General features: G+C 49.0%; 2 protein-coding genes across 2 annotated transcripts; both read right to left on the reverse strand.

Annotated features, from left to right (window-relative positions):
• Positions 1 to 2,603: 2,603 nt before the first annotated feature.
• Positions 2,604 to 16,843, reverse strand: LOC149340496 (putative ammonium transporter 3). Its single transcript, XM_089551136.1, has 7 exons — positions 16,714 to 16,843; positions 15,044 to 15,596; positions 6,999 to 7,070; positions 6,547 to 6,606; positions 6,003 to 6,076; positions 4,741 to 5,057; positions 2,604 to 2,924 (listed from the first exon to the last, which is right to left on the reverse strand). Exons 1-7 carry the CDS (start codon positions 16,841 to 16,843, stop codon positions 2,604 to 2,606), a joined length of 1,527 nt encoding a protein of 508 aa, XP_089407262.1.
• A 2,230-nt stretch (positions 16,844 to 19,073) lies between these two features.
• On the reverse strand, positions 19,074 to 27,588 carry LOC149340497 (putative ammonium transporter 2). Its single transcript, XM_089551137.1, has 7 exons — positions 27,480 to 27,588; positions 25,238 to 25,784; positions 24,627 to 24,698; positions 22,709 to 22,768; positions 22,339 to 22,412; positions 20,398 to 20,705; positions 19,074 to 19,397 (listed from the first exon to the last, which is right to left on the reverse strand). The coding sequence occupies exons 1-7, from the start codon at positions 27,586 to 27,588 to the stop codon at positions 19,074 to 19,076; spliced, it is 1,494 nt and encodes a 497-aa protein (XP_089407263.1).
• Positions 27,589 to 27,748: the final 160 nt, after the last annotated feature.

Below are 27,748 nucleotides of genomic sequence, written 5' to 3' on the forward strand. Positions count from 1 at the left end.
AGCGGAGCCGAGAAACTGAGACGTCCTGGTACAGAGTAATCATTGTAAAGTGCACATTTTGATGTCACTGGGTTTGACAGTCCTCCTGGAACACAATATACATCTTTTCTAGTCTAGCCTCAGCCTAGCCGCTTTCAGCCGTTTACTGGAAAGCTCGCTGCTGTAAAAGCCACAGAGACTTTAGGAAGTAGCACGGAAGGATGGCGTGTGGTTAGGCACGCATGAAACACAACGGGACCAAGTGAGATGTCCACAGTACACGCAAGCGTGCGCTCTACACAGTGGATAGAGGAATCAGAAAGCGGAAGAGGAGAGTGGACGATAGATAGTAATATTTATACGTTAATTTACCTTTTGGTGAGTCGGTAGCAGTTCGTGGTGAAGTAAAAAGTGCGAACAGACTACGGGCAGTGAAGCTAATTACGGGATGCGCGCGCTCATCACGTAGCCTTCGTCCCCATCCGTCATCTGCTGGCGGTGTTCCACTTGGTCATGAACTTGCTCGGCGTGCTTTGCATGCATGTTCTCTAAGCGCATTTGTTGTCAAATCAGTGAACGCCTCAGTGAACACCTCAAGATATTTCGGCGCAGACAAAGGGAAGGTCGAAGACTCATTTTTCAAGAATTTAATCCTGGAGAAGCCGAGCACCAGGCCAGGGGAAGCTTGTACCTAGGGGTGTGCGAATATTTAAAATTTTTAGAATATAGCAAATCGAACATCCTTCTATTCGATTCGCTGAACCAATCAAAAAGAGCATGTTCGAAATTATTAGAAGTGAGTCGGATCTGCTAAGTTTTCGAATATTTTCTGTTGAGAACATCAACAAAAATATTCGATTAGTATTCGATTCGGTTTCGAAAAAAAATCGGAGGGGACATTTAAGCTCCGCCTTCAGAATATGACGCGATAGTGTAATGGGTTAATTCCCGTATATGGAGAATGTCATTCTATATTTTGCATTCACAAATCCCTCGGAGTCCTCATACCACTCCTGGCACAGTGGTGCAGAGGTTAAAGGGACACTGAGGAGAGCACTATTAATATTTTTTTATAGTAAAATACGATAGTTCGGCATGTCATGGCTTTGTTGCCACTTGGCCGGCAGCGAAAGATGCATTTATTTCTAAGAAATTTGGATTCGAAGTTGAAAAAGTTTTTCCCGCCGCTCTGATTCAAACTTGGGATTCTCCTATGACGACACAGGACTAAGTGACGTGAAACATGACGTGCGCATGACGTACCGCAGACTCCGTGATATCTGGCTGCCAGCAGTGCGGCCTAGCAGCAGCCGAAAAGAAAGCTACCGCCGGCCGCACGTTGAAGGCATCTATCGGCTATTGCGGCCGTCGCTACAGTCGCTTCGATTACGTTTGCACTGGCGTTTTGCCAGCGTTACGATGGACCTCGTTCTCGAATTCGTCAACGAAGTTCTCGCAAATAGACACCTTTAGCATACCGTGTACCTTGTTACCGCTAGCGGAATACCGGGAGCCCGCCTACCGCCGGAAAACAGGCGCTGATTGGTCCCGATGCTTCAGGAGCGCGCGTAGCTGCCGGGCACGTGGCGCCATCTGGCGACGTCAAGGAGATTTGCGCATGCATTGGCTGCGCCTCAGGGATTTGTGGCGTCTCGGGTCCTAGAGTTGCTAGAACCATTCGTTCTAGCAACACTGTTTTGGCCTATGATCTCATCACGCTTGTACTTGCGAGTTTGGCCTGTGGCGGCGATACCTGTATTTTGGTTCTTGCTCTTTTCTACGTTACAAGAGCTTTGTTGTCAGTATGAGTGGCGTTTTTGTAATCAGGAGCTAGTATTCTGTCGATACAAGCCAACTTCAATTTCTCCTCAGTGTCCCTTTAAGCGAAGCGCCACTGCCCTACGGTGGGCGTTATGTGGCCCAGGTTGCTTTTCCCGAGCCACCAATCATTAATTTAACTGCCACCTTCCATGGCGGGCAGTTTGCTCACTATTCGGTGGGCAGGCTGTGATGACGCCGCAAGGTCACATGACCTAGGTGGCCCACCTGCCTCCTAGGTTGCTCTTTAAACACCACCTCCCAGAGTCATGTTGCACACACGGCGATACCCAGCTTTACCCAGCTGAGTGAAGCTATCGCTTCAAGAGTACTACTCGCACATCCCTACCTATACCTATTGGAAACTGTTCGGCACCAGGCGGCGCTAGAGATCGAAACTGGCACTCCCCACAAGGTGGTAGAGGTTAAATTGGTGCCCGCCTACTTTACGGCGTTCCTTATTGCCCATTAGCTCATGTGCGTGTTCAAGACTTTACTCATATCGTACCATACCATGCCATACCTGCCATACCGTACAATGCCATACCATACCATACCATACCATACCATACCATACCATACCATACCATACCATGCCATGCCATACCATACCGTACCGTACCGTACCGTACCGTACCGCATCGTACCGTACCGTACGGTACCATACCATTTCTCCAGCTATACATACGCTCTTGCGGTTAAACGTCACTTAATTAAATTAATGACGAAAATAGAGGTACACAAACATGGCGACAAAACGTTGCAGTGATGTTTCTTTAATGTACACACCCTGCAGGTCAGAGAGCTTAAACAATGGCGCATGCGCGATAGCTGCACTTCCGCGGCATTTCCCTGACGTAGTTCCTGACGTAGGCTGCCAGTCCGCCGTCTGGCCTCGGCCTGTTGCGACCTCCCTTGCCCAGGAGGTACTCGTCGAAGATTCGCCTGTCCCAGTCTCCACGGTGCACGATGGCAGGCACATGGCTCACTTCGATGCCCCGGCTGCTGAAATGGGACAGCAACGCGTCGTAGTTGTAGTCGGGGTAGCTGAGAGAGTGTTCCATGAGATCCGCACCCAGAACTTCTTCCAGCTCGGTCATCCGGATAGGGATCACGTAGTTTATGGCCTGGCAGAAGGAAAACAGATGCACAAAGTATTTCGTGCACACATTCAAAGCAGGATGTTGAAAACACCTTTCAGGTACTATCTTCGAACACGCACTTGCGGTGAGCATCTGTATGCAAAAACTACATGATAGTGTTTCTGCGTGTGCTGTCCAATCAATAAACTTTTGTGTGGGTTGCTCAATAATAGGTTATTAGGCGCTTCAAGACGCCGTTTACCGGTTTCCCGTCCTTGGTTCCGGCCTGGTTCCTACGTTTCCTTGTCGGCGAGTGAGACGAACTAAGGCCATGATATGCGGCGATTCGTAGCTCATAAAGTGGGCCAGACTGTATTTTGATAGTAAGCCGGTACCAACTGTCAGTAAGTACTCGGACCACGCTGGCCGCACTAGATGCCACGAAGAATTATGCTATGCAGGCACCCCCAGCAGAAGCGCCGGGGAAACGTTTACGGCGCTTAAACCTATCTATAGCGCCATGTGTCCATTTCTTCACACCGTCTCAACCCACATATCCGCCGAATCAAAGTGAAAAATCTCTGCTTTTAACGCGGTAACGTTAAAGGCCCCGTTACGCAGAAAATCCGGTGTCAGAGTCGTGATCAATAAATAGGTTGTCACAGGCAGCCACCCCCGGTGAAGCAACCTAGGTAGGTCAGATTGTGGTTGGTCAGATTGGTCAGATTGTGTGGGGTTATCACAACCTACCCACCGGATTCTGAGCCAACTAACTCCCTCGAAAAGGTGCAAATTAAATTAATGGTTGATGGCGAGAGGTTGCTCGAGCAGAGAAACCTGGGTCGCACCATCCCCACCGGTGGCAGCACCCGCCATCGCTGGACAGTGGCGCACCGCTTGACCCCTGCACCATTGGGTAAGGATTGGTATGAGGACTCCCAGGCACATATGAATGTATAGTGGAGAATGACCAGTTCCGCATATAGATGGGCATTAACTCATTAACGCTATCGCATCATATCCTTAAAGGTGTACTAAAGAGTAATCTGAACTCGTATTTTTACCGCGGGAACTCGATCTGCACATTCCTAGCATTCTTAGAAACTTAGAATTATTGTCCTGTGCGGCCGATTTCCAGAATTTAAATCGAATTAAACGTCCCGGCTCCCGCCTTTCTTTTTTTTTTTTTTTGAACTCGCCGCAGATGGTAGGAGGGGTCAACACACTTTCAAGCCAGTCCCGTGGCGGCTTGCCGCTCTGCCATCGGCGGAGTGATATGTAGCGATCGACAAAAGCAATGAGTGCACGCGTATTTTTATTTCCGTGTGCCTAATTTGCGGTTGTGTAGCCTCTGAATGGATCTATTTACTCACGGAAACCTTAAAAAAAAAAATAAAAGCGAAAGCGAAGCCGCCACGCGACTGCCTGAAAGGCACTCCACGCATTAGTTGACTCCTCCTACCGTCTGCGGCGAGTTCAAAAAAAGGCAGGAGCAGGGACGTTTAATACGATTTAAGTTAGGCTAATTGGCCGCACAGGGCAATAAATCGAAGGTTCTAAGAATGCTCGGAACGTGTAGATCGAGTTCCCGCGGTGAAAAGACGAGTTAAGATTCGTCTTTAGTGCACCTTAAAGGTGGAGCTTAAGTGTCTGTCCCCTCCATTCTTTTTTCTTTTCTAAGCGTGTATGCTTCCAGGCTTCTATATTTTCGGATAGCATTCTCCTGCACATTCCTGTTTAGGCGTGCGGTATATATATTGCTCAGCCGTTCTTAAAAGTCACAGCGGTATCATCTCTGGCAGCAATGGTCGCTGTAAATAGTACCTTTTCTTTTTAATATTTCTGCCTATACATGTGGTACCTTGAGCAACACGTATGAGGTGAGCAGGCTCCAGGCGGCGATGCAGAGGCCCGAGAGCGCCTGGATGCCGAGCAGATAGGCGCCGCCTCCCTTGAAGAGGCCGCTGCGGCCCGAGGTGAGCCGCAGCAGCGTGTCGGCGTCGGCGAAGAGCCCCACGGCGAGCAGCCCCCAGATGCCGCCCACGCCGTGCACGGCCACGGCACCCACGGGGTCGTCAACCCGCAGTCGCTCGAGGGCTGCCGGGACCCAGCAGGCAAACAGCGCGCCCGTCACGCCCACCACGATGCTCTCGTAGGCCGAGTAGAAGCCCGAGCCGGCTACGCAGCACAGGCAAGCGCTCTCCTGCAGTGTTCTAGATGCCTGTAGCTCTGCGCTCTCTGTACACTCAACCGTTTCTCCAAAGTAAAACGAAACGTGACGTACAGGCTTCGTGAAAAGTAAGAAGCACAAGGGGTTTGCTTCTAAGCCGTGTTGTAGGTATCCTGTAGCATCTGTGAAAGCCGTAACTTTCACAGCGGTGAAGACGTGCGTTCTCTCACCTTCAAGAGAATTGGGACGCTGGCGATGCATAAAGATTCATACAGCACGACCCTGAACGAAAATAATTGGACTATGTACTTTCAAAGGTTGTACACTTCCTGTTCTGTTGAGCGAATGATGGCCCTGGAAAGGTGAAAACTTGAGGCACACATCTCACCTACTTCTGCATTTGCATTCTGTGTTCTTACCATTCCTTTCAGAGGAAGTATTGTCGGTATTTCTTGTTCTTTCTAGGCTAACAAAAGAAGCATTTACAATGCCTTTGTTGGCCTAGAACCGCGTCTACCATCACCACCTCGTGGACCACACAGTCTTGCGCCAATGTTCTGGGTAATTAAACCAAACCGAGGAATTGTGATGCACTGCAAAGCATTGGGGTCGTCGGAGTTGCGTAGTGACTCGAGCTTTCAACTCACGTGCACATTGTGCTGCACCTCATTTAGTTCTCCCTCATCCTTTTTATCCCTTTCTGAGTGCGCAAGTAGTCCCGAGAATTCTTTGGTTACCTTTCCTTCCCTTTTTCTTCAATCATCTTTCTCTAAGGGTTCACCATAACTGCTAAAAACGGCAGGGATCAGGAGAGAAGAGACGATACATATGTTGAAGGTATATATCATTCTCATCAAAATGATGTTCCTACTGTATATCAACATACGCTTGTATATACAGGCGTTTAATGTACTTTAATATTTAAGAGGACAAAAAGCCAGAAAATCTCTCACCAGTGACAGCAACCAGTGCAGTCAAGATGGCATTCACAATATCGTCGACGAGAAGCTTCCGGGACGTAAAGTACCTGGAAGTCACAGGACAAGGATGACATGGTTAAAGACTGCATCAAGGCTTCGCAGCAATACCTGAAATAATTTTTTATCTATACAGGCGTGCGCACTTATTCAAACTATTACTATACAGCCCGCTTCCCTTTATCAACAACCCATCTCTTCCTAGGGGAGATCATGGGAGTCTCCCTGGGGCTGTCCCCGGCTTTGGATCGATCTGTAGCTGCCTTCCTTTTTATTATTTTCTGTTGTCTTGGGGTATATGGATCACCCTTCCCCGATGCCTGGTCTTTTAATTTGTCTTAAAACTGGTTTATTGCTGTTAGGTTTAGTAAAGAAGAAGAAGACCTTTATATTCTGATAATTTTTTTTTCCTCAACATGCTAAATCAGCAGTAGTAAAATACTTTGAGTTGAGTTTCGGTGCTCTCCTTTTGGACCAGCATCACCAGAAAAGAAGACCAACGCAACTGCAAAATACGTACGAATAAAAAACGCCAACGAGGCCTCCTCCCAGGGAAGCGTTTATCGTGGTCACCGCCGCTCTGTAATAACAAACGACAGTAAATGAAGATGTTTAACTTGTAACATCTCAGCGCATCGCTACTAGTAGAGGCAGTCTACAATCTGACCAAATATATAATGAAATACACTGCATGCGTCAAAAAGACAATATTGGTTTCCGTTCTGAATCGTACAAGAAAAGCTCAAAAGCGATTTTTTTTCGGATGCAAAACTCATCAAGCGGCACCGAAAAACAAAAGTAGAGCTTACGTACGATTCGAGAATGTTTGGTTTACTACTATAACTGCATTTTTTTTTTCTTGTATTGGATCATACAGATGCCTCTTAGCAAGCATCAACCTTTGCAAAACATTTTTCGGGGGTTGCCTCTGTACACGAGAACAACTGAATGCGGCAGATGAAGAAGGTATACCTTGAGGCATACTTCCATTTGTCGTGCCTCACACCAAAGGAGCTGCCACAGTTGAACACGAGCCAGCCCCACCTGCGTACGAACAGTGCCCGTATCTGAGTGCATTCACACAAACGGACCTACCCCAGTTGTGTTTTTACAGTAGCCCACAGTCAGCACAGAAGAGAATCCAAGCAGTGCGAGCTACCAAAAAGTGTCGTAGCTCCCGATAACTAGATCAATCCTCTTTCATGCATTTTGTTTCCTGGCTAATGCGCACATTCGTAGTATATCCGGACACGTGCTACACCCTACAGTTCGAGATGGGACGGAGCAAAGTGCTTCAGCGGCACTCTGGCATTACCTAATTATGCTGTCTTCTTTGTCGGCACGTTACCAGTAAAGACAGCCCGCTAACAGCAACCAAAATGTATAGCAAAGCGGCTGACGCTGTTAGCGAAGAGCACGTTGGCGCATTTCGGAGCTGCTACTCATTGCCCTTCCTTAATGTCTGCCTGCCTATATGCCTCCTATGGACAACAACTATTTCCTTTCCAAAAGGCTGTGTTTTTTCACTATGCGCCGCCACTCTGCCCCTAAAAACATCTGCGGCTCCTAAGGAAGCAAAGTATGTCACTTGGTATTGTGTTGGTATAACATTGATGAGAGAATGATTGACTGGAATCAAGATTACTTGCACTTAAGGAAACAAAGAGTAGTTATTAATGGAAAATTATCAAGCGAATGCATTGTATCTTCTGGTGCACCTCAAGGATGAGTGCTCGGACCTTTGTTATTTTTTATCTTTATGAATGACATTTGCTCTGATATCTCTTCTCATATTCGTCTGTTTGCAGATGACTGCGCATTGTATAGGGTCGTTGATAGTCCGAATGACTGTGTGCAGTTACAGAATGATTTGAACAGGGTGTCTGATTGGTGTAAGAAATGGGGTACGTTTATTAACTTGCAAAAATCTGTGTATATGCGAGTCACAAAAAAGAAAAAGCCCCATGAATTCTCTTATACAATTGATGGGACACAACTTTCCTCAGTATCAGAATACAAATATCTCGGCGTATTCATAACCTCAAACCTAAGCTGGAGACGACATGTCGACTATGTAACAGGAAAGGCGTGTCGCGTTCTTGGTTTTTTAAGGCGTAACACAAAGCAATTCCCTTTAGAAACAAAAGAGTTACTTTTCATGACAAACGTTCGCTCGGTTCTCGAATATGTCTGCGCTGTATGGGACCCTTGGCATAAAACGGATATAGATAAACTTGAGAGGGTACAAAACTTTGGTATCCGATATGTCTTTAACAACTATACCAGGAACTTTAGCGTTTCGCGTGCAAAAAACTCGCTGGGATGGAAGACGCTTGAAAAACGTAGATATTGTTCAAGGTTAAATTTTTTTATAGTATTGTAAGCACAACATGCGACCTTCGTCTTCATCTGTACATATCCATCATCATCGCTCAAAGCACAACATGCGATCTTCGTCTTCATCTGTACATATCCATCATCATCGATCATCTTCTTCTTCGAAGGGTTGGTCGCCATACTTGCGGGTGCCATTAAAGCTCGCTCCATCCTGCGCTCTGTCTCCTGTCTCACAAGTGGTGGAGTGTGCTCTCGATCCCTGCGTCCTCTCCGCCGCCAGACTGCAGCTACGTTCCGGTCGCCACCTGCTCGTACCATGCGCACCGATGGATACCGTCAGCGACAACACCACTCGTACTCCCGATGGGCCCCCCGTTCTTCTTCCTCTCGATTCGAACCGTCTGGAGCCAGCCATGATGAGCCAACCCGGTTCTTCCCAATCTTCTGGACACCCCACTTGGACCATCACCACACTCCAGCGCGAGCCTCCCATTTTTGCTGGTCTTCGTGGGGACGATGTCGAGGACTGGCTCGACCAATATAACGAGGTCAGCGCCTATAATCGTTGGGACTCAGCGATGAAACTTGTAAACGTGTCGTTCTACCTCACTGCCGTGGCCAAGACTTGGTTCGTCAACCACAAAGATGCCATTCCGGACTGGGCTCACTTCTCGGCACAGATACGACAAATCTTTGGCACATCTGGTGCAAGCCCCGCTGTCTACAAAAAAAAGCTAGATACGCGCGTTCAGCTACCCGGTGAGTCCTACACATCCTACATTGAAGACGTGCTTTCGCTGTGTCGACGTGTCAACAGCGCTATGTCAGAGAACGATCGGGTACGTCATCTTCTGAAAGGGCTTGGGTCATTTGCCTTCAACACGCTTGCTGCTCAGAATCCAACGTCAGTCCAAGACATCCGAACAACTTGCCATCGTCTTGACGACCTTCAGTCGCTTCGATTGAAAGACACCTGGGACACCCCAGTTTCACCCGACGTGGACTTACGCTCCCTGATTCGCTCCATTATCCGGGAGGAACTGCACGGCTCCACCTTACCGCCAGTTGATTCCCACCCGCCTCCAGCCCCGCCGTCCTCGCCTTTGCGTGATCTCATCAAAGACGAGCTCGCTTCGGTCACTCGCCCCTTGGCTGCGGAACCACCTGTACCGCGTTTTGTGCCTACCTATGCCCAGGTTGCTGCGACGCCTCCTGCTGCTGTTTACCCGTCGCATCCACAGCCCGTCCAGCAAACTCCGGTCTCTGTGTCCCCGAGCCCCGCTATGTGTCCTGTTTGGAGTCCGCCTGCACGTCGGCCGGTGTGTCACTACTGCGGAATTCGAGGGCATGTTGCCCGTGTGTGCCGTCGGCGTCAACGCGACGAGCGCGAGTGGTACCCAGACTTTCGCAACGGAGCTACGTACTCGTCGCCTGCTTACCGTCCGGCGTTTGCCTCCAGTCCTCCTCGTCGCCCATCGTACGCGGACTTCTCCCAAGACGCTCCGCACTCGTCGTACGCTTACCGCCCACCGTTTGCTGACCATACCAATTATCGTCCCTCCTATCCCTCTACCTCTCCGGACCGCTCCTCGACCGACAGGCCGTCGCGCCGCCGCTCCCCATCGCCTTTCCGCCGCTCGTCGTCGCCTCTACGTCCACCATCCTCCCAGACAACTGGCCACACGGAAAACTAAATTGTGCAGTTTCCGGAGGTAAAACTGCACCACACGCCGCCCTCTCAATTCCTCCTGCACAGCCATCGAACATGTTAACCGTTGACATTGAAGGCACTGTAGTAGAAGCATTGATCGATACTGGCGCCGCCATTTCTGTAATTAGTTCTGATTTATGTTCTCGTCTTCGCAAGGTGCGCACCCCTTACAGTGGTCCTTCTCTCCGTGCTGCCAATGATGAATCAATGCGTCCTTCCGGATTGTGTACGGCACGAGTCACTATCGACGGCATCCTGCACTACATAGTATTTGCTGTGCTTCCCTCCTGTGCTTATCCCCTCATCCTCGGCTGGGACTTCCTCCACTCTGCGCAAGCTGTAATTACCTGCTGTCCCCCTACTCTACAGGCTTCTGAATCCGACCTTTCTGCCGTTTCTGTCCTGCCTTCTCATCATCTGGTTACCACCGCTGATCATGTACTTTACCCCGGCTGCGAAGATGTCCTCTCTGTTGCTTCTGCCCACGTCAACGCTGGGGATGTTTTCGTCACACCAAGCCCCCGTCTTCTCTCAAGGGGCATCTTTCTCGTCGCGTCCCTGCTCCGCTTCACCAATGGGTCTTCACTACTGACTGCCTTCAACACTACGCCGGAACCCATTCTTCTGCGTCAAGGCACAGCCATCGCTTCTGTGGATACCACTCAACCTGTGGCCGTTCTTTCCTCTGCCCCATCAAGCTTCGCTCTTTCGACCCCTGCTTCTGCCTCTGCATCTATTTCAGCTGCTATTAGCCCCGGTCTCACCCCGACTCAGAAAGATGAATTGCTTGCCGTCTTGACCAAGCATGCCGCTTCCTTCGATACCCAGGCAACAACCTTGAGCCAAACCACCGCAGCTAAGCATCGCATCTACACAGATGGTTCGGGCATCATTCGCCGTCGCCCGTATCGTGTGTCTTCTAGTGAGCGCAAGGTTATTCAAGATAACGTAGCCGACATGCTCAAGCGCCACATCATACGCCCTTCTTCGAGTCCTTGGTCTTCGCCTGTCGTGCTGGTTCAAAAGAAGGATGGCTCAGTACGCTTTTGTGTTGACTATCGCGCCCTTAACAAGATCACTAGAAAAGATGTTTATCCGCTGCCTCGGATTGATGACGCCCTCGACTGTCTCCAAGGTGCACAATTTTTCTCTAGTCTCGACCTAAGATCCGGATACTGGCAAATACCTATGCATGAGGCCGACAAGGAAAAAACTGCTTTCGCCACTCCCGACGGATTATACGAATTCAACGTTATGCCGTTCGGCCTATGCAATGCTCCGGCCACGTTCGAGCGCATGATCGACACCGTTCTCCGAGGCCTGAAGTGGAAAACGTGCCTATGCTACCTCGACGACATAGTCATTTTTTCTTCGACTTTTTCTGAACACCTTGTTCGTCTCGATGAAGTATTAAGCGCACTTTCTGAGGCCGGCCTTCAGATAAACACCAAGAAATGTTGCTTTGCTTCCACTTCTATCAAGGTACTCGGTCACGTCGTTAGCCAGAAGGGTGTAAAGCCTGATCCCGATAAAGTGGCTGCAGTTTTGCATTTTCCTCGCCCATCGCGCGTCAAAGACCTGCGCAGTTTTCTGGGGCTAGCGTCATACTTCCGGCGCTTCATACGCAACTTTGCCTCTATTGCGGCCCCTTTGCATAAGCTCCTCTGCGCTGACCAGCCGTTTGTTTGGTCTGAGGCCTGTGAGGTCGCTTTTACTACCTTAAAGAAGGCTCTCACATCTGATCCGATACTAGCACATTTCGACGACAATGCTCCAACGATTTTACACACGGACGCCAGTGGACACGGCATTGGTGCAGTTCTTCTGCAGCGGCAGCACTCTTCGTGCGAGCAAGTCATCGCCTACGCCAGTCGTACACTGACTGCAGCGGAGCAGAACTACACGATAACTGAGCAAGAGTGCCTCGCTGTTGTCTGGGCCATTCAGAAATTTCGCCCTTATTTGTACGGCCGCCAGTTCACAGTTGTCACTGACCATCATGCCCTGTGCTGGTTGTCCTCGCAGAAAAACTTGTCCGGCCGCCTCGGCCGCTGGATTCTCCGTCTCCAGGAATATGACTTTACCGTCACCTATAAATCGGGCAAGAAACACCAGGACGCCGATGCGCTATCTCGTTGTCCCCTCGCCCAAACCCAACCTCCGCATCCGCAACCCGTGTCCTCCGCATCCTCAAACTGCCAAACTACCCCTTCGACGGCTATTTCAACCTTGACCGCCGCACCCATTGACTTGATGCCAGCTCCCAGTCTTGGCGATCTCGCCTCAGCGCAGCGGGCCGACCCTTACTGCCGGACTCTTATCGACCGTCTGAGCGGTGCTACGCGGCCACCGAATGCCCGCCTACGTCGCCAACTTAACTCTTTCAAGCTAGTCGACAACATCCTTCTTTGGCACAATTACAGCCCATTCGGTGACTCATGGGTCCCTGTTGTACCCCGTTCTCTTCGCCGAGAAGTTTTGCAGGCCTTTCATGATGATCCCCCGGCTGGCCACTTAGGCTTTCAGAAAACTTATGACCGCATCAAGCGCCGTTTCTTTTGGCCTGGCCTCTCAACCGCTGTTGGAAAATATATTGCGTCTTGCATCTCTTGCCAACGTCGTAAACGGAGCACGTCTGCCCCTGCGGGCCTTCTACAGCCTCTCCCCTGTCCTTTCTCCCCTTTTGAAGTCGTTGGGATTGACCTCTACGGTCCCTTACCATTAACACCAACGGGCAACCGTTGGATCGTCACTGCCATCGACCACTTAACTAGATACGCTGAAACGGCCCCTGTTCCTTCCGGCTCTGCTTCAGAGATCGCCCACTTCTTCCTGAACGCCATCCTTCTGCGCCATGGAGCTCCTCGTGTCCTTATTAGTGACCGCGGCAAGTCCTTCCTCTCCAGCATCCTTGCCGAAGTTCTTCACGCCTCCAGAACCGTGCACAAAACCTCTTCAGCTTATCACCCTCAGACCAATGGGCTCACAGAGCGCTTTCATCGCACGCTGTCCGATATGCTAGCCACCTACATCCAGCCCGACCACACCAACTGGGACACCATGCTTCCCTTCGTTACCTTTGCATACAATACTGCCGTGCAAAGAACCACCAACTTCTCCCCATTCTTCCTTGTGTATGGACGTCAACCTACCTTCACCCTCGAAGCGTCTTTCTTCTCCGCCCCCTCAACCTCTTCCAGACTCTCTCACGAACAGTTTACTTCTCGTCTTACCTACTGCCGTGCCATTGCCCGCCTGAATACCGACGCCTCCCAAGCCTCCCGGAAAAACACCTATGATCTCTCCCACCGTGCCATATTTTTTCACCCTGGTGATGAGGTACTGCTGTGGACTCCAGTGCGTACCCCGGGATTGTGTGAAAAATTTTTGAGCCGTTATATTGGTCCGTATACTGTACTCGAACAAACGTCCCCGGTGAACTATCGCGTTGCCCCTGTTCATCCTGTTAATGATCGTCGTTGCCGAGGTGCCGAGATTGTTCATGTTTCACGCCTCAAACCCTTTGCCCGTCGCCCTACTGAGCTCTAATCTGCGCCCGGGCCGGTCGCTTTCGTACGCGAGGGGAGAAAGTGTAAGCACAACATGCGACCTTCGTCTTCATCTGTACATATCCATCATCATCGCTCAAAGCACAACATGCGATCTTCGTCTTCATCTGTACATATCCATCATCATCGATCATCTTCTTCTTCGAAGGGTTGGTCGCCATACTTGCGGGTGCCATTAAAGCTCGCTCCATCCTGCGCTCTGTCTCCTGTCTCACAGTATTTACTATTTCAATACTGGCATAAACCGTGACCTGTACATCCATTCACCAAACTATATTTCTCTACGCCGTGACCACCGGTTAAAAGTTAAGGAAATTAACTGTAAATCAGAGATGTACAAATATGCTTTTTTCCCTAGGTCTATAAGAGATTGGAACCGGTTCTCTGAAGAGGTGGTATTAATTACGTCAGGTGATTTATTCTCTTCATCTCTGTGAATGCTGTTTTTAGGCTGTATTAATATTGCATCATGGTTGCATTGTATGTGCTGCACTTTGTTACCTTTTTTTTTTCGTTTGTATGATGTGTTATTCCCCCCCCCCTCCCCCCACTCTAATGCCACTTGTGGCGCTGTGGGTATTACAATAAACAAATAAACTTATGCGTGTTTGCCGACAGGTTGCTACGCAGCAGGTTTACTGTGCTTGCTCTCCATCGCCCACCAATACGTGGTCCTCACTCCTTACCTTTACTTATATTTCTGCTCAACTGCTCAACATCTCCACTACCGCCCCTCTGCTTGTGATCGGTTAAATTTCAACTCCGAAAAGGTTCTGCCGGTGCTCATAGTTTGCTGTCAGCGTTCGGTTATCTATGGATGTCTGACAGTGGTGTTTTCCTTCCTATATATTCCTGATGAGGATCTCTAAGTTAATTCAAAGTAGAAAATCGGTTACATGTATTCATGAGTTTTCTTCCTTAGCTGCCGTTTTTTTATATATTTTGTACCTGCCATTCTTGTTTTTACCTTTCGTTTATTCAGAAAAAAAAATTTGCCGGGGGCACTTGAGGATCTTACGTTCGAAGAATGTGAAAGCATTTCAGTTCTATTCAAATCTATTTCAATTCTATTCCACATTTGTTTCAGTTCTGTTGCGATTCTATTATATTCCTTTGTAGTTGGTCCAGTTGTAAGTCCCAGAACTGACTATTACTAGCTAACATTTCGTAATTTTCCGCCTTTAGTGAAGCCACACCCTTTCGACCAATCGCGAGTTTTATAACGCCGCCACTTTTTGGGTGTCACCGGGTTTTCGCGTCGATGAGCCGCCGAATACTTTCGCATTAATAATGACGGGATAAAAAGCTCATGAGGGCAGCAAAACAAATATTTTATATCCACCAAAGGCGTGGGCTAACATACTCGCAATGCCCGGCAATGAATCGAAGTCGCGTATTACCAGAGCGTGAATGTTCCGAGCAGGACGTTAGTGGGCCGGCTCATCTGGACCTTCTGGCCGTCTCCGTCGAAGCGTCCGCGCCGTGGGCCCAGCAGTACCGCGGCGACCAGAGCGGACGCTCCGCCCAGCAGGTGGACGCATCCGGAGCCGGCGAAGTCAATGGCCCCCATCTTCTTGAGGAAGCCGTGGTCTCCCCACACCCAGCCGGCTGGTATGCAGTACACGATGGTGTTGAGGAGCGAGAAGACGCAGTACGCGTTGTAGTTGGCCCGCTCAGCCATGGCCCCGGACACGATGGTCGTGGCAGTGGTCGAGAAGGACAGCTGGAAGATGAAGCTCGAGAAGACCAGGCCCATCTCGTCCGGCCCGGCGTCGACCATGAAGCGGCCGACGGCGCTGAACTCGTTGTCGGGGCTCCGACCCGTGCCGTACTGCAGGCCGAAGCCGAAGAGCCAGTAGGTGAGCCCGCCCAGGATGACGTCGGCGGCGTTCTTCATCAGGATGTTCACCTCGTTCTTCTGAGACACGCACCCGGACTCGAGGAGTCCGAAGCCTGCATGGAACAAGATCAGCCGGCTGAACAGCCTCGGGGAAAAAATTGGTTTTTGAGGAAAGGAAATGGCGCAGTCACTGTCTGACATATCTCGGTGGACACTTTAACCGCGCAGTAAGGGAAGGGATAATGGAGGGAGTGAAGGAAGGAAGGAAGGAAGGAAGGAAGGAAGGAAGGAAGGAAGGAAGGAAGGAAGGAAGGAAGGAAGGAAGGAAGGAAGGAAGGAAGGAAGGAAGGAAGGAAGGAAGGAAGGAAGGAAGGAAGGAAGGAAGGAAGGAGTGCCGTAGTGGAGGGCGTTTCGCCTCTATCGAAACGCTGCCGCCGCGGTCGGGTTCGAACCCAGGTACTCCAGCTCAGTTGGCGAGCGCCCGTACCACTGAACCACCGCGGCGGGTAAACAGTCTAGGCTCTAAAACCAATCGGCTCCGGGTGCGCCAAGGACACACGGCACATTGTTTAGTGCTTAAAAAAAAAATATTCGCAGGATGATTCGCTGTGTAACGTTAGAAATTTGTTGTTCGTGGCCATGTGGCAATTGGTTCGCTACCTCATGATATCGTCTGGCCGCACATCCATACGCCTGAGGGCTTTTGCCGCTTTTGGCGTTGACAAAACCAGTAATTTCTCACTATAGCCTTGAAGAATCGTACGTGAGCCGTTTAGACATTCTAGTGAAACACTGCTCGCAGCCTACGCCTAAAACGTGCTTGACATGTTCCTTCCTTTTTCGTTTACGTTTCGTGAGGATAAACGTTTTAGGCTGCAAAGTTATGCTACAAACTGTAACCTTCATAATTGCTACAGCTAGTGAAGTCAGCTTCATGCATAAAAACTCTTTGGTATTATCTGATTAAATCAGATAGCATTCAGTGCATGTGGTGTCTTCTGTGTTTCTTTCTATTGTGGTCATGTTTGTGTGTGGTATTTTTGTATGTGGTTTGTGTGTGGAGTGTTCGGGACATCCAAAATTCTGCACATGGTACACAATGCACTCCGGCCAGGCAATTTTACAAAATCACACCGTTCCGAAATTTGTCCCAACCGTGATAGTATGATCGAGGTTCTACTGTACTAACATCTTGACAACATAAGTACCGGGAATAAGCTAATGGCTTACCGGTTTGCATCGTAAATATAACAATCGCCGCTGTGAGGACCCAAGTGGCGTCGTCGTACGTGAACTCTTCGTCCGGCTCTGGAGTTGGCGTAACGGGGATGTAGCTGTCCTCGTCTGTCACGGCAGGCATGTTCCTGCACCTTCTGGGTGGGCTTGGACCCGTGGCTGTCCCAAGGAACTCCCCGTCTCAAATAACACAAACTCTACCTTTGGAAATGCACTCCTTCGGTGATCGTTAGAACAGGGCAACGCATGAGTTTCAGCAGGCCATCGCAGGCAACGACTGTACATGTCCGGCAAGGACTTGAACCGTGAATATTTAACGCCGTTCTTTGCTGCTGGCATCAGAGCCGCGTAGAAATGGGCCCGAACCGAAAAGGCTAATGATGCTCTCTAGGTCGGGTGTAGTAGTACGCGAAGAGAATTTCGGCTGCTTAATCGTCGTGTTGATCGAAAATTCCTATCTATCGGCGCTTTTACTTTGTAGTTTTATATTTGTAGACTAAGCGTTGCTTCAAAAACCTTAAAGGCATTTACTGAGCAAAACACAGGCAAGTGTTCGACTGAAGAGTAAAGCGTTTAAAAAAATGTTTATTTCTGACAAATCGAAACTGCTTAAGTTTTTATTCAGAGTACCTAAGGGTTGTTAATGCTTTCTAAAGAATTTATTTATCGAATAAATATTTATTAATCAGGATTTTGGACCCGTATATTAGAATAAGACGTATAGTCTGTACATATATGTTACAGTGAGATCAAATATCATTTAGAGTGCTTGCAGGGCCCACTACGATTGAGTTTAAATTAGTTTATGGTGGTTTAACGTCCCAAAGCGACTCAGCCTATGAGGGATGCCGTAGTGAAGGGCTCCGGAAGTTTCGACCACGTGGGGTTCTTTAACGTGCATTGACCTCGCAGAGTACACGTACCTCTAGAATTTCGCCTCCATCGAAATTCGACTGCCGCTGCTGGGATCGAACCCGCGCCTTGTGGGTCAGCAGCCGAACGCCATAACCACTGAGCCACCACTGCGGCAGTACGATCAATAAATGCAGCCTAGATGCATGGTGGTGGTTGTAGCAATTGTAAGTAAAGAGCCACATAAAGGCTGGCCTCTGTCGGGAAAGTGAGGGTTAAGCCCAAAATGACGCTCCTATATTAGACACAACTAGGCGACTTGCGAATCTTTTAGCGCAATAGCGTTATGTCCCCCGTTCTGCAGAAAATCCGTCCGGCGTCGTCGTCGGCATTCCGAACGAGAAAAGCGCTGAGAAGCAATCTAAATTGGCCACCTAGGTTTCTACTCCGGAGATTTTTCGCTCACAATCCACCCACGTCACGTGACGTCACGTGACCTTGGGGTATCATCACAATCTCCTCACCGGATTGTGAGCAAGCTGACCACCTTGACATGAGGCAGTTAAATCAGAGGTTGGTCACGAGAGGTCGCTCGCGAAGAGCAACCTGGGTCTCACAAGCCCCACCGGTGGTAGCACCTGCCATCGCAGTTCAATGGCGCATCACTTAACCGCTGCACCACTGCACCAGGAGTGGTATGAGGACTGCCATGGATCTATGAATGTAAAGTTGAGATGCCAAGTCCGCATATATGGGCATTAACTCATCAACTCTATCGCGTCATACCCTCAAGGCGGAGCTTTGTTGGCTGCCAACCTTTGTTGGCTGCCAGGGCAGGTCAGCTAAGTATATCACAGGGCAGATGCTACGAGCGGATAAGAATGGAAATTGCATTAGCGATTTGGAGGGTTCCTGAAAAAAGTGACATAAAAAAACGAGGCCCATAGTCGACAACTGTAATGGGACCTCCTCTGCAGAATAACCATGAAAACAATTAAACAGAACACCACAGCACATTAACAAACAAGGGTCACGCGAAAGTAAATAAAAACAATACACAAACAACCGCTGCGGTGGCTCAGTGGTTATGGTGCTCGGCTGCTGAGCAGAAAGACGCGGGCTCGATCCCGGCCACGGCAGTCGAATTTCGATGGAGGCGAAATCCTAGAGGCCCGTGTGCTGTGCGATGTCAGTACACGTTAAAGAACCCCAGGTGGTCGAAATTTTCGGAGCCCTTCACTACCGAGTCCCTCATAGCCTGAGTTGCTTTGGGACGTTAAACCCCCATACACCATACACCATGCACCACAAACAACGTTACCTTATTGAACTCACACACGGATATATAAAATGAGACGATAACGAAAAACATGCAAAGGTCCAGTGAAGCTTCCCTGCCACTCCCCAGCCACCGTTTCTTTTGTTCGGCTCTTGCAGACCACTGCGGGCAGAGAGAAATGGAGAGAGAAACTTACATTCGGGAAGCTCTCAGTTCCTTTATTTTATTTCTTTATTGCTCTTTCGTTAACGCAAGGCCTAGTGGGCCAGTGCTTGAAGGCTCTCATGAAGGCGTTAGGCGCGCGGTGGTTGGCGCCTGCTCCGAGTCTCTCGGCCAGGTAGCGCCGGCATACGCGCAGGTCCCACGACTCCCTGTCCATAGCCGTGTTCTCGGAGCGGGGGGGCAGTAGCTCGTTGCATGCGAGCCCGCTACGGCGCAGCAGCTGCGCGTAATCTATGTCCGGGTGCACGATGCCGTGTTCGACCAGATCGGCACCCAGCACCTCGTGCACCAGGCTCATGCGGATCGGCAGAAGTCGGTTGACAGCCTGTGAGTGTTACTGCCACCTATCACAACCTTATAATCACACGCCAGGCAGTGAGGGAGGGAAAAAAGGCTGCAAAAAGCCGGGAAACCCCTACCTCTCCCCCTTAAGTATGCAAAAATGGTTGAGGTATTATATCTTTCCATGACACCACTTAGATTTCATTCTTCGGTCTCCATGACATTCAGGGTTCCTGTAGAAATTGATGTGAACAACGAAGGATTATAGAAATCAGTGGTCATAAGCGGGAAAGCCAGCACTGAGTCCTACGTAATCCTGAGCCCAAAGAGCTTGATACCACGGTGGGCGTTCGAAGAAGCAGGTGCAGAGCGCATGCTTTTATGGTTCTATTGACTAAGTAGAGTACGAATACAGAAGAGAAACAAGTTAATGAGAACTGCACGGCTCGTCGACCGTGTTAACTATAGGCCGTTCACATATCTGCACCCTTTTCAGAACACATCATGCGCTCGGGAGCAACCACGGGCCGTTACGTAAACACAGAGATCGCGCATCTCTCGCAAGTCCATCAAGCGATCAGTGCACGCAAATACTGCTGGGACTTGAACTTCCTTAGAAGTCAAGAAGGTGACCGTTCGGCAAATTCCTTACTCCAGAGGCTTATCACCACTTTCTTCGCAGTGTTCTTTCAGAGTGGCACAAGCTAATACCCCAAAAAATGGACGCATGGGCCTTATGCATTTTGCTGCGCGTCAGCTGCTAATGAAGTGCCTTTGATTTCATAAACTTCCAGCGAGCAGCTGTCAATGGCCACAGTTGCCAGTATCCTCTTAGCTGTGCCTAATACAAGCAAGCATTCATCTTGAGAACAAGTGCAAAACAGACAACGGACCAACGAAAGAGGATACTTTGTCCGTTTTGCACTGGTCCTCAAGATGAGCTACTTCCGTCTCGCCCAATACAGGGTGCTGTTACAACAAGCACTGGTCTCTTTCAACACATCACATTTGACCGTTGCGCTCGTAAAAACACATCTGCTTACCACGAGTAGTATGTAGGTGCCGACGGCGCTCCAGAGCGCGATGGAGACGCACGTGAGCGCTTGGATGCCCAGCAGGTAGCCGCCGCCGCCCCTGAAGAGCCCGCAGTGGATGCAACCTTGTTCGTCGCTGTGGGCGAACAGGCCGACGGCCAGCAGCCCCCAGGCGCCGCCGCAACCGTGCACGGACACGGCGTCCACGGGGTCGTCCACGCGGAACCGTCTCAGCAGCAGCGGCACTCCACTCGACAGCAGGGCGCCGATCGAGCCCACAATCAGGCTGTCCAGGGCGCCCAGGAAGGCCGAACCGCCTGTCTCCGCCGCATTGATCGCACTCTTAAGACTCGTCCGAAACAGGCTACTTTTATTCGAAAGATGTGTGCGGGGCTTGCAAGTATCTAAGGTTGGGCGAGTTGATATCGATTCATAGTTGTAAACGACGCGGAAGACAATGAACTAGTGCTGTGCACATTTGTTCTCTAGACCGTCATCTTCAGCACTGCGACCCGCCGCGGTGGCTTAGTGGTTACTGCGCTCGGCTACTGACCCGAAAGACGCGGGTTTGAACCCGGCCGCGGCGGCCGAATTTCGATGGAGGCGAAATTCTAGAGGCCCGTGTACTGTGCGATGTCAGCGCACGTTAAAGAACCCCAGGTGGTCGAAATTTCCGGAGCCCTTCACTACGGCGTCCCTCATAGCCTGGGTTGCTTTGGGACGTTAAACCCCAATAAACCAAGTCAAATCTTCTGCACTGCTTACCGCATTACCAGGAATTTGGGACAAGCGGTTCTAGTTCCCTTGGTTGCCGCCACGTGCCGCATGGCTTTGAAGTTTGGACTAAAAGAATGGCCGAGTGGCTGCCGTTGAAGCGCAATAGGCCGCTAGGCTGGGCGCTGTACCGAGCACCTGGTAATCTTAGAGAAGAGCAACTTATAGTCAGTGCCTTTGCCTATATCTTTGCAAGTCTTATCGCAGCAATCGGTGGAGTAGTCAACCATAACCCTGCTTCATTATATATATAGGCACTAGCCATCGAGCCCTAAAGCGATGAACTGTAAGGGTAACAGGAATCTCGAATATAAAAACCATAAAGGAAACTACAGCCATATAAGGAATGCGCCTGATCAGCCGATTTAATAAAACTGTTAATAAAACTGTTAATAAAACGATTTAATAAAACTAATGTGTTTGACGCAAGATAGCCATAGTTGCTTATGCGCCATAAAACCCCATATAACTAACTAACTAATTAATAAAACTGGATGAAATCAGTACTGATCTTATTGCTTACGGTGTCTATATAGAAGGGAAGGAGGACCACAAGAATGTTCGAGAAGTGCTGTAATTCAATCCTGTTGTATAAAGCGATAACAGCGCATTCTACTGAACCTAGTTGTGATCCCCAGTGGAGCACCGGTACGGTGGAAAGAGGGCAACTCCAACGCTGGACTATTTGTATGCGATGCGCCGCGCCTTTAGTTTCAACAGAAAAAATAATGAAAAATAGCCCCACTATACATGTGAAGTGAGTGATGTGCGTTCGGAATGTTTGACGCACATTTTACTTTAAGGTGCTAACACACTTGTGCGCAAAAGGGAGCATATAACCAGCGTCGTTTCTCATCCACATGTGCTTGCCGATGTTTACATGGAATGTTAGGCAAAAATCACCCTCTAGGATACTTCATAATGGAATGGCATGCCACTCTCCCACTTCTAAAAGAAAGAAACTTTTCTCTGCCAGCTAAAACTAAGGCTCCCTGGAAGCAGTCACTTGCCGGGACAAAATGAGGGAAAAGGCTGTTGCACTGACGAGCATGTTTTTCCCAAAGCGAATATTTTCGTCGTTATAGTAAAACGTTCCTGCGCGTATTACGTCGATAGCATTTTTTTTTTCTGTTCCTTGCACAGGCCAGTATTATGTGACCAGAATAGTCTCATTACCTGTGACTGAAACAAGGCCCGTCAGCAGCCCGGATACAATGTTGGTGATGAGGAATTTCCTGTGAAAGAGATACCTGCGAAAAAAAAAAAAGTAAAGTTCCCGAGAAATTATTGCTAATCGTTGAGCACACAGTCATGTAGACCGATGCAGGAAAGAAGCGCAAAGATACTCGCGACCTCAGATGAGGTAATGTTACAGGTCACGTGTAAAGTTTCGGACAACGATGCTATTGTAGTCGCAGAAGAAAAAACTTTTCAGTATAAACAAAGATTATGCACAGCATGACTGAGTAAAAAAAAAAAGAAGGATTCAATACTGTTCCACGTGACAAGAAGTATGTTACAAGAGAAACATCAGCGACGCACTCACGACAGCAGTATTCCGATGAGTGCTCCTCCGAGCGAACCGCTGATGGTGCTCACTGCTGCCCTTGGGTGACAAGGGGAAAAAAAGAACATAGTGAGGAAACAGTTTCAACTTTAATCCACGGAAAGAGAAGCAGTGCTTTCAAACTGAACGCCCATTAACTTCGTACTTGGCACCGGCTACATCCCTTTCGTCCCAGAGGAAACCGCCAGATCTAATGCACTGGTGATCAATTCCAAGGAGCGCTTACACAAGTATTGGAAGAACTTAAAAAAAAACACACACATTTCAGTTTTTACGCTGTGGTTTACCTGATTGGTACTTTTGTCATCTTTCAGTGGGGAGAACGATGACAACGTGAAGGCCATTATTGTCAGATAAAAAACTTCAGCGGACACTTAGCCCCCGCCTTAAAGGGGCTGCGAAACACTGCCTGAGGGAATACCGGCTATACTTCAGGTGGGTTCTTTATGTCACACAGATGCTGACTTGAAAATAATTACAGGAATCTATGCACAGGAACGGGAGTTATTCAGTGAAGAAATTTCAAAATACAAGCAAACAAAACGCTGCCCTCAACTCGATTTTGGCGGGGCTTCCCACTCCTATTTCGCTCTCCCAATGACGGCACCTGGCGCAACCAATCAAAACAGCCAGCCAGAGCACGTCGCGGAAGTTTGTACTCCATGGTTGCCTGCTCTCTGTGAGACTGGCAGCGTTGTTTCCATGCCAGAGCGCCCCTGGTGGTGTATTTTTATTTTACTTGCTTTGCAGGGCTTTTATCTAAGACAAACAAATTGTTTTTGTTGATCTAATATAAAACGCGGACAGGTGACAAAATGTGTCTCTATTTATTCACACAATTTGCAGTATATTTACTGTTTGTCCGGTCATCAAGCTCGCGCCAGGTGATGTCATATCCGCTGCTAAAAGGTGACAAAATGTGTCTCTATTTATTCACACAATTTGCAGTATATTTACTGTTTGTCCGGTCATCAAGCTCGCGCCAGGGGATGTCATATCCGCTGCTAAAAACCCGCCACTGTGTGGCGACACCAAACGATGGCGACACCCACCGTTTATGGCGACACCATCAGAGCCATGAAGTTGTTTTTGGGAGGACATTAAAATATTAAAAAACGGAATGTACGCGGTATTACCGACGCTAATAGCACCATTATAACTCACTGTATGCAATCAACAGGCAAAACAGTTAACTAAGATTGTGTTTCTGGGCCCCTTTAAGGGTATTACGCGATAGCGTAGTTGGGTCCCTGCAGCGGCCTGGGGTCCTCTTTGCGTGTCACTTCGCAAACACGGTTACTGTATAGTTTACATGATCGCAGGAAGTCCTTATTCCACTCCTGGCGCAGGGGTGGAGCGATTAAGTAATGCGCCACTGCCCTGGGTAGGTGGCTGTTTCAAACCCAGCAACCGGTGGGTCTTGTGTGACCCAGGTTGCTCTTCTCGAGCAACCTCTCGCGACCAATCATCTGCCACCTGCCATGGGGGGCAGTTTGCTCACAATCCGGTGGGCACGTTGCCGCCTGCCACGGAAGGTTGTTATGACGTCACAAAGCCATGTGACCTCGCTCACAACGCCGACTACGACGATGGCGCCAGATTTTCTGCACAACTGCAGCCTTAACGCTGTCGCGTTAAAACCGATCGCCGGTGTTTGTCCCAAAACGGCTCCGCATATAACCGCGTAGTTTCGAAGCGCACGATAATCAGCCATTGCTCGGGCTAAGTTTTGAGAATGGTGGGCACTCCCATTATTTCGATGTGATATTTTTTATTTACTAATGCTTAGTGAACTTCTCTGTCCTGATGATGAACCACCTCCCCAGAGCGTCAGAAAGCCGGGTTTTAGTAAGCTGTGAAAGACATAATAATAGAATAGTTACACCTGATAGTTTACCTTGACGCGTACTTCCATTTGTTGTTGGTGACACCGACAGTGCTTCCGGCATTGAAGACCACCCAGCCCCACCTAAATAAAGCAAGAAAAAAGACAGTATGCAAAATTCTATTCCGACATATGCATCATTGCATTCATTCCAGGTCTACAGCTCGATTCATGAAAACAACAGTGGTGTTATTGTTCGGTTCCTTTAACCTCCGTACTTTACTCATTTAGAAGCCAAAAGAAAGAGATCGCCCAATCAGAACAGGAAGGAAGAGCAGGAAGAATGAGGGTGTAAGGACAGTCGCCCATTCACATAAAAGCAAGTAAATATATTCATTTGAATGACCTCGTGTCTCAACCAAACGAGCCAGTGTATAGAAGACAACTAAAACAAAATCCTTCCTAAAAAGTCTCCGTCCTGAAAAGGAGCAGAGGTGCTCTTTCAAAATTGAAAAAAGTAATGAAAATTAGAGAGCTCAATTCCAGGCAAAAAAGAAGTCTTAGTTTTCGCTTATTGGAGGGTGTCAACAATTTCGTTTCCATGTCTGCTTGCAATCCTCGCCTTGAGTACGAGTTCCAATGTGCTCATAATAAAGTTTCGGGGGTTCTTTGGCGATACCGACCAGAGAGTGAAGGCTCCCTGGAGGACGTTGGTAGGGTTGCCGAGCTCCGGCGGTGGTTCACCTCCGTAGCGTCCAGTCCTGGGTCCCAGATACGCGGCTGCCACAAGGGCCGACATGCCCCCGAGCAAGTGGACGCATCCGGCGCCGGCAAAGTCCAGCGCCCCGAGCTGGCGCAAGAACCCTCGGCTGGCCCACACCCAGCCGGCCGGGATGCAGTACACGAGTGTGTTGAGAAACGAGAAGAGGCAGTACGCTGTGAAGCTGGTCCGCTCGGCCATGGCCCCGGACACGATGGTGGTCGCGGTGGTGGAGAACGACAGCTGGAACAGGAAGCACGTGAACACGCGGCCCATGTCTTGCGGCTCGGCGTCCACCAGGAAGGAGCCGAGGCCGTACAACGGCGTGCTGCCCGCGCCCGAGCCGAACTGGAGGCCGTAGCCGAAGAACCAGAAGCCCAAACCGCCGGCCACTACATCGGCCACGTTCTTCATCAATATGTTTACCTCGTTCTTTCGAGACACGCAGCCAGACTCGAGGAGACCGAAGCCTGCGCAGAGTTGCCGCGTGTAGGACCCCCGCTGCTGTCGCCGTTTCGAGCGACAAAAACAGAGGATAAGGAACGCACTAAACAGGAACGGCGGTAGCCTGCGTCCTTTCTAGCCAAATCTCTAAGAACAGTACTAAGTGCTGCAAATCCCGGTTGCGTCCTGCCGGCTGACTGTCGCTGCTGTTATCGTTTTGAGCAACAAAAACAGAGGATAAGGAACAGTGGGGCGGTCTGGAAGATCCCAAGAGCCCGCACATCTCAGTTTCAAGCTCAAAGTAAAACAAACGGCAAGTCCTAAGAAATGATTGTCCTTGTGACAACTAAATTTTCACCTCCTGTAACGAAATGATTCCTTTCGCATTGCTTATAACCTACCTCCCACATTCGATGAATTTAATCTTTTATATCTCAATTATACACGCGAAATGATTATTGATTGCAAAAAAAGAAATGCGAGCAAGTCAACCGAGTCCTTAGTCAAGTCGTTTCACGGTTCCAAAAAAGTGTCATTGTGACTGAGTACCGTCGCTTCGGCATCTACTGTGAATAAGTTCTACTGGCTACATTGCAAATGGATTTTCATGTCCACCTCTTGCGAATCTGAAAACTGAAAAACTGTCTCTTTAGTCATTTGAGAAGCATTACTGTGATCTAACTCAAAGTTCGGTCTGTTTGCACTCTGTAAAACTTTCAACTACGCTAAAGCAGTTCCGCAAGTACCATGTTCGATGTACAAAATGACCACGCCGGATGCCATTCTAGTTTGCTCTGGCCTCTGCTGCGGCGAAAGCTGGACTGATGTCGTCCCTACTTTTCTTCTTGCTTATTCCTTTCTCAGTTGATCTTCCTTCTGTACTAAATTCTTCAAGCGAGGGTGGCTGTTTACATCTGCTAGTTCTCTTCTTGAAACGCAAGGCGCAAAAAAGGCAATGGTCCCTTATGACGAACTTTTTCGGACTTTACACTAGCACAGTTCACGTTGTACGCATCAGAGCATAGATAGCGAGCACAGCAGCTAAGTCTACTTGCTTCGTGTTCTTTTCTGCACTGTAGTCTGCGCATCACTGTTAATTCGGCGAATTTTGTCAGTCAGGTTGTTACAGAAATGTGTTCATTAATCTGATGAGCCTCTAAACAGAACGTGAAGAAACTCGACACTTTAGAATTCCGAAAGCCATGGCAGTAGTTTTTTTAGCTGAGTCCTTCATTAATGAAACACCCCTTCCACAGGTTGTTCAGCTACACGCACAGCTGTGTATATAAGCAACGTCCCTTTTAGAGCTTACCATACGCTACGGCAGGAATCTGAAACTCATTTCGCCAAACGGGCCGCACTGGCAATCTTTGGACTGCCACTGGCCAGAAAAAGAGAGAGGAGAAACAAGGAGCGGTTGAAGGCAAAAAGTAAGTTTCTGAAAGTGCTTGAAAGTCAAATTCTAGCACTAAAAATCAAAGCGAATAAGTCAGAAGCTTTGGCGAAGAGGGCAACTGTTAAACTAAATAGTTGTTTTGTTTCCGTTCTTTTTCGGTTAATTTCTTTTTTTTTTTCGATCTAGTATTCACAATATCTAGGCCCTTATCAAGAAAAGGTGACTGTTGATGAAATCTTCAGGCCCATGTGTTTTTGACACTGCTTTGCAGCATTACATGCGCCTGAGTCCATTGTATTAAGGCAATGACTCCTAAGATACTCACCTGTTTGCATAGTAAACACCACTATCGATGCCGTCAGTGTCCAGGTAGCGTCGTCAGCCGTGAAGTTCTTGCTGCAGCCCTCTTGTGTTTCCAATCTTCCACCGTCCATGTTGTGAATCCTTGGTGGCCCCTAGAGCACGGTTATGCCGGCTCTGTTCGACGCTTCTCTTGCCGGCGCAGTCAAGATTGAGGGGCACTAGCAAATGCACTGCAGGTCATGGCGGCAGATTCGTGCACAACACTGCCCTCGCATTAAAGTGATCAAAACA

The sequence above is a fragment of the Amblyomma mixtum genome, chromosome 6 (assembly GCF_055824585.1).
Source record: "Amblyomma mixtum isolate Tamu chromosome 6, ASM5582458v1, whole genome shotgun sequence".
In the NCBI taxonomy this organism is placed as follows: domain Eukaryota; kingdom Metazoa; phylum Arthropoda; class Arachnida; order Ixodida; family Ixodidae; genus Amblyomma; species Amblyomma mixtum.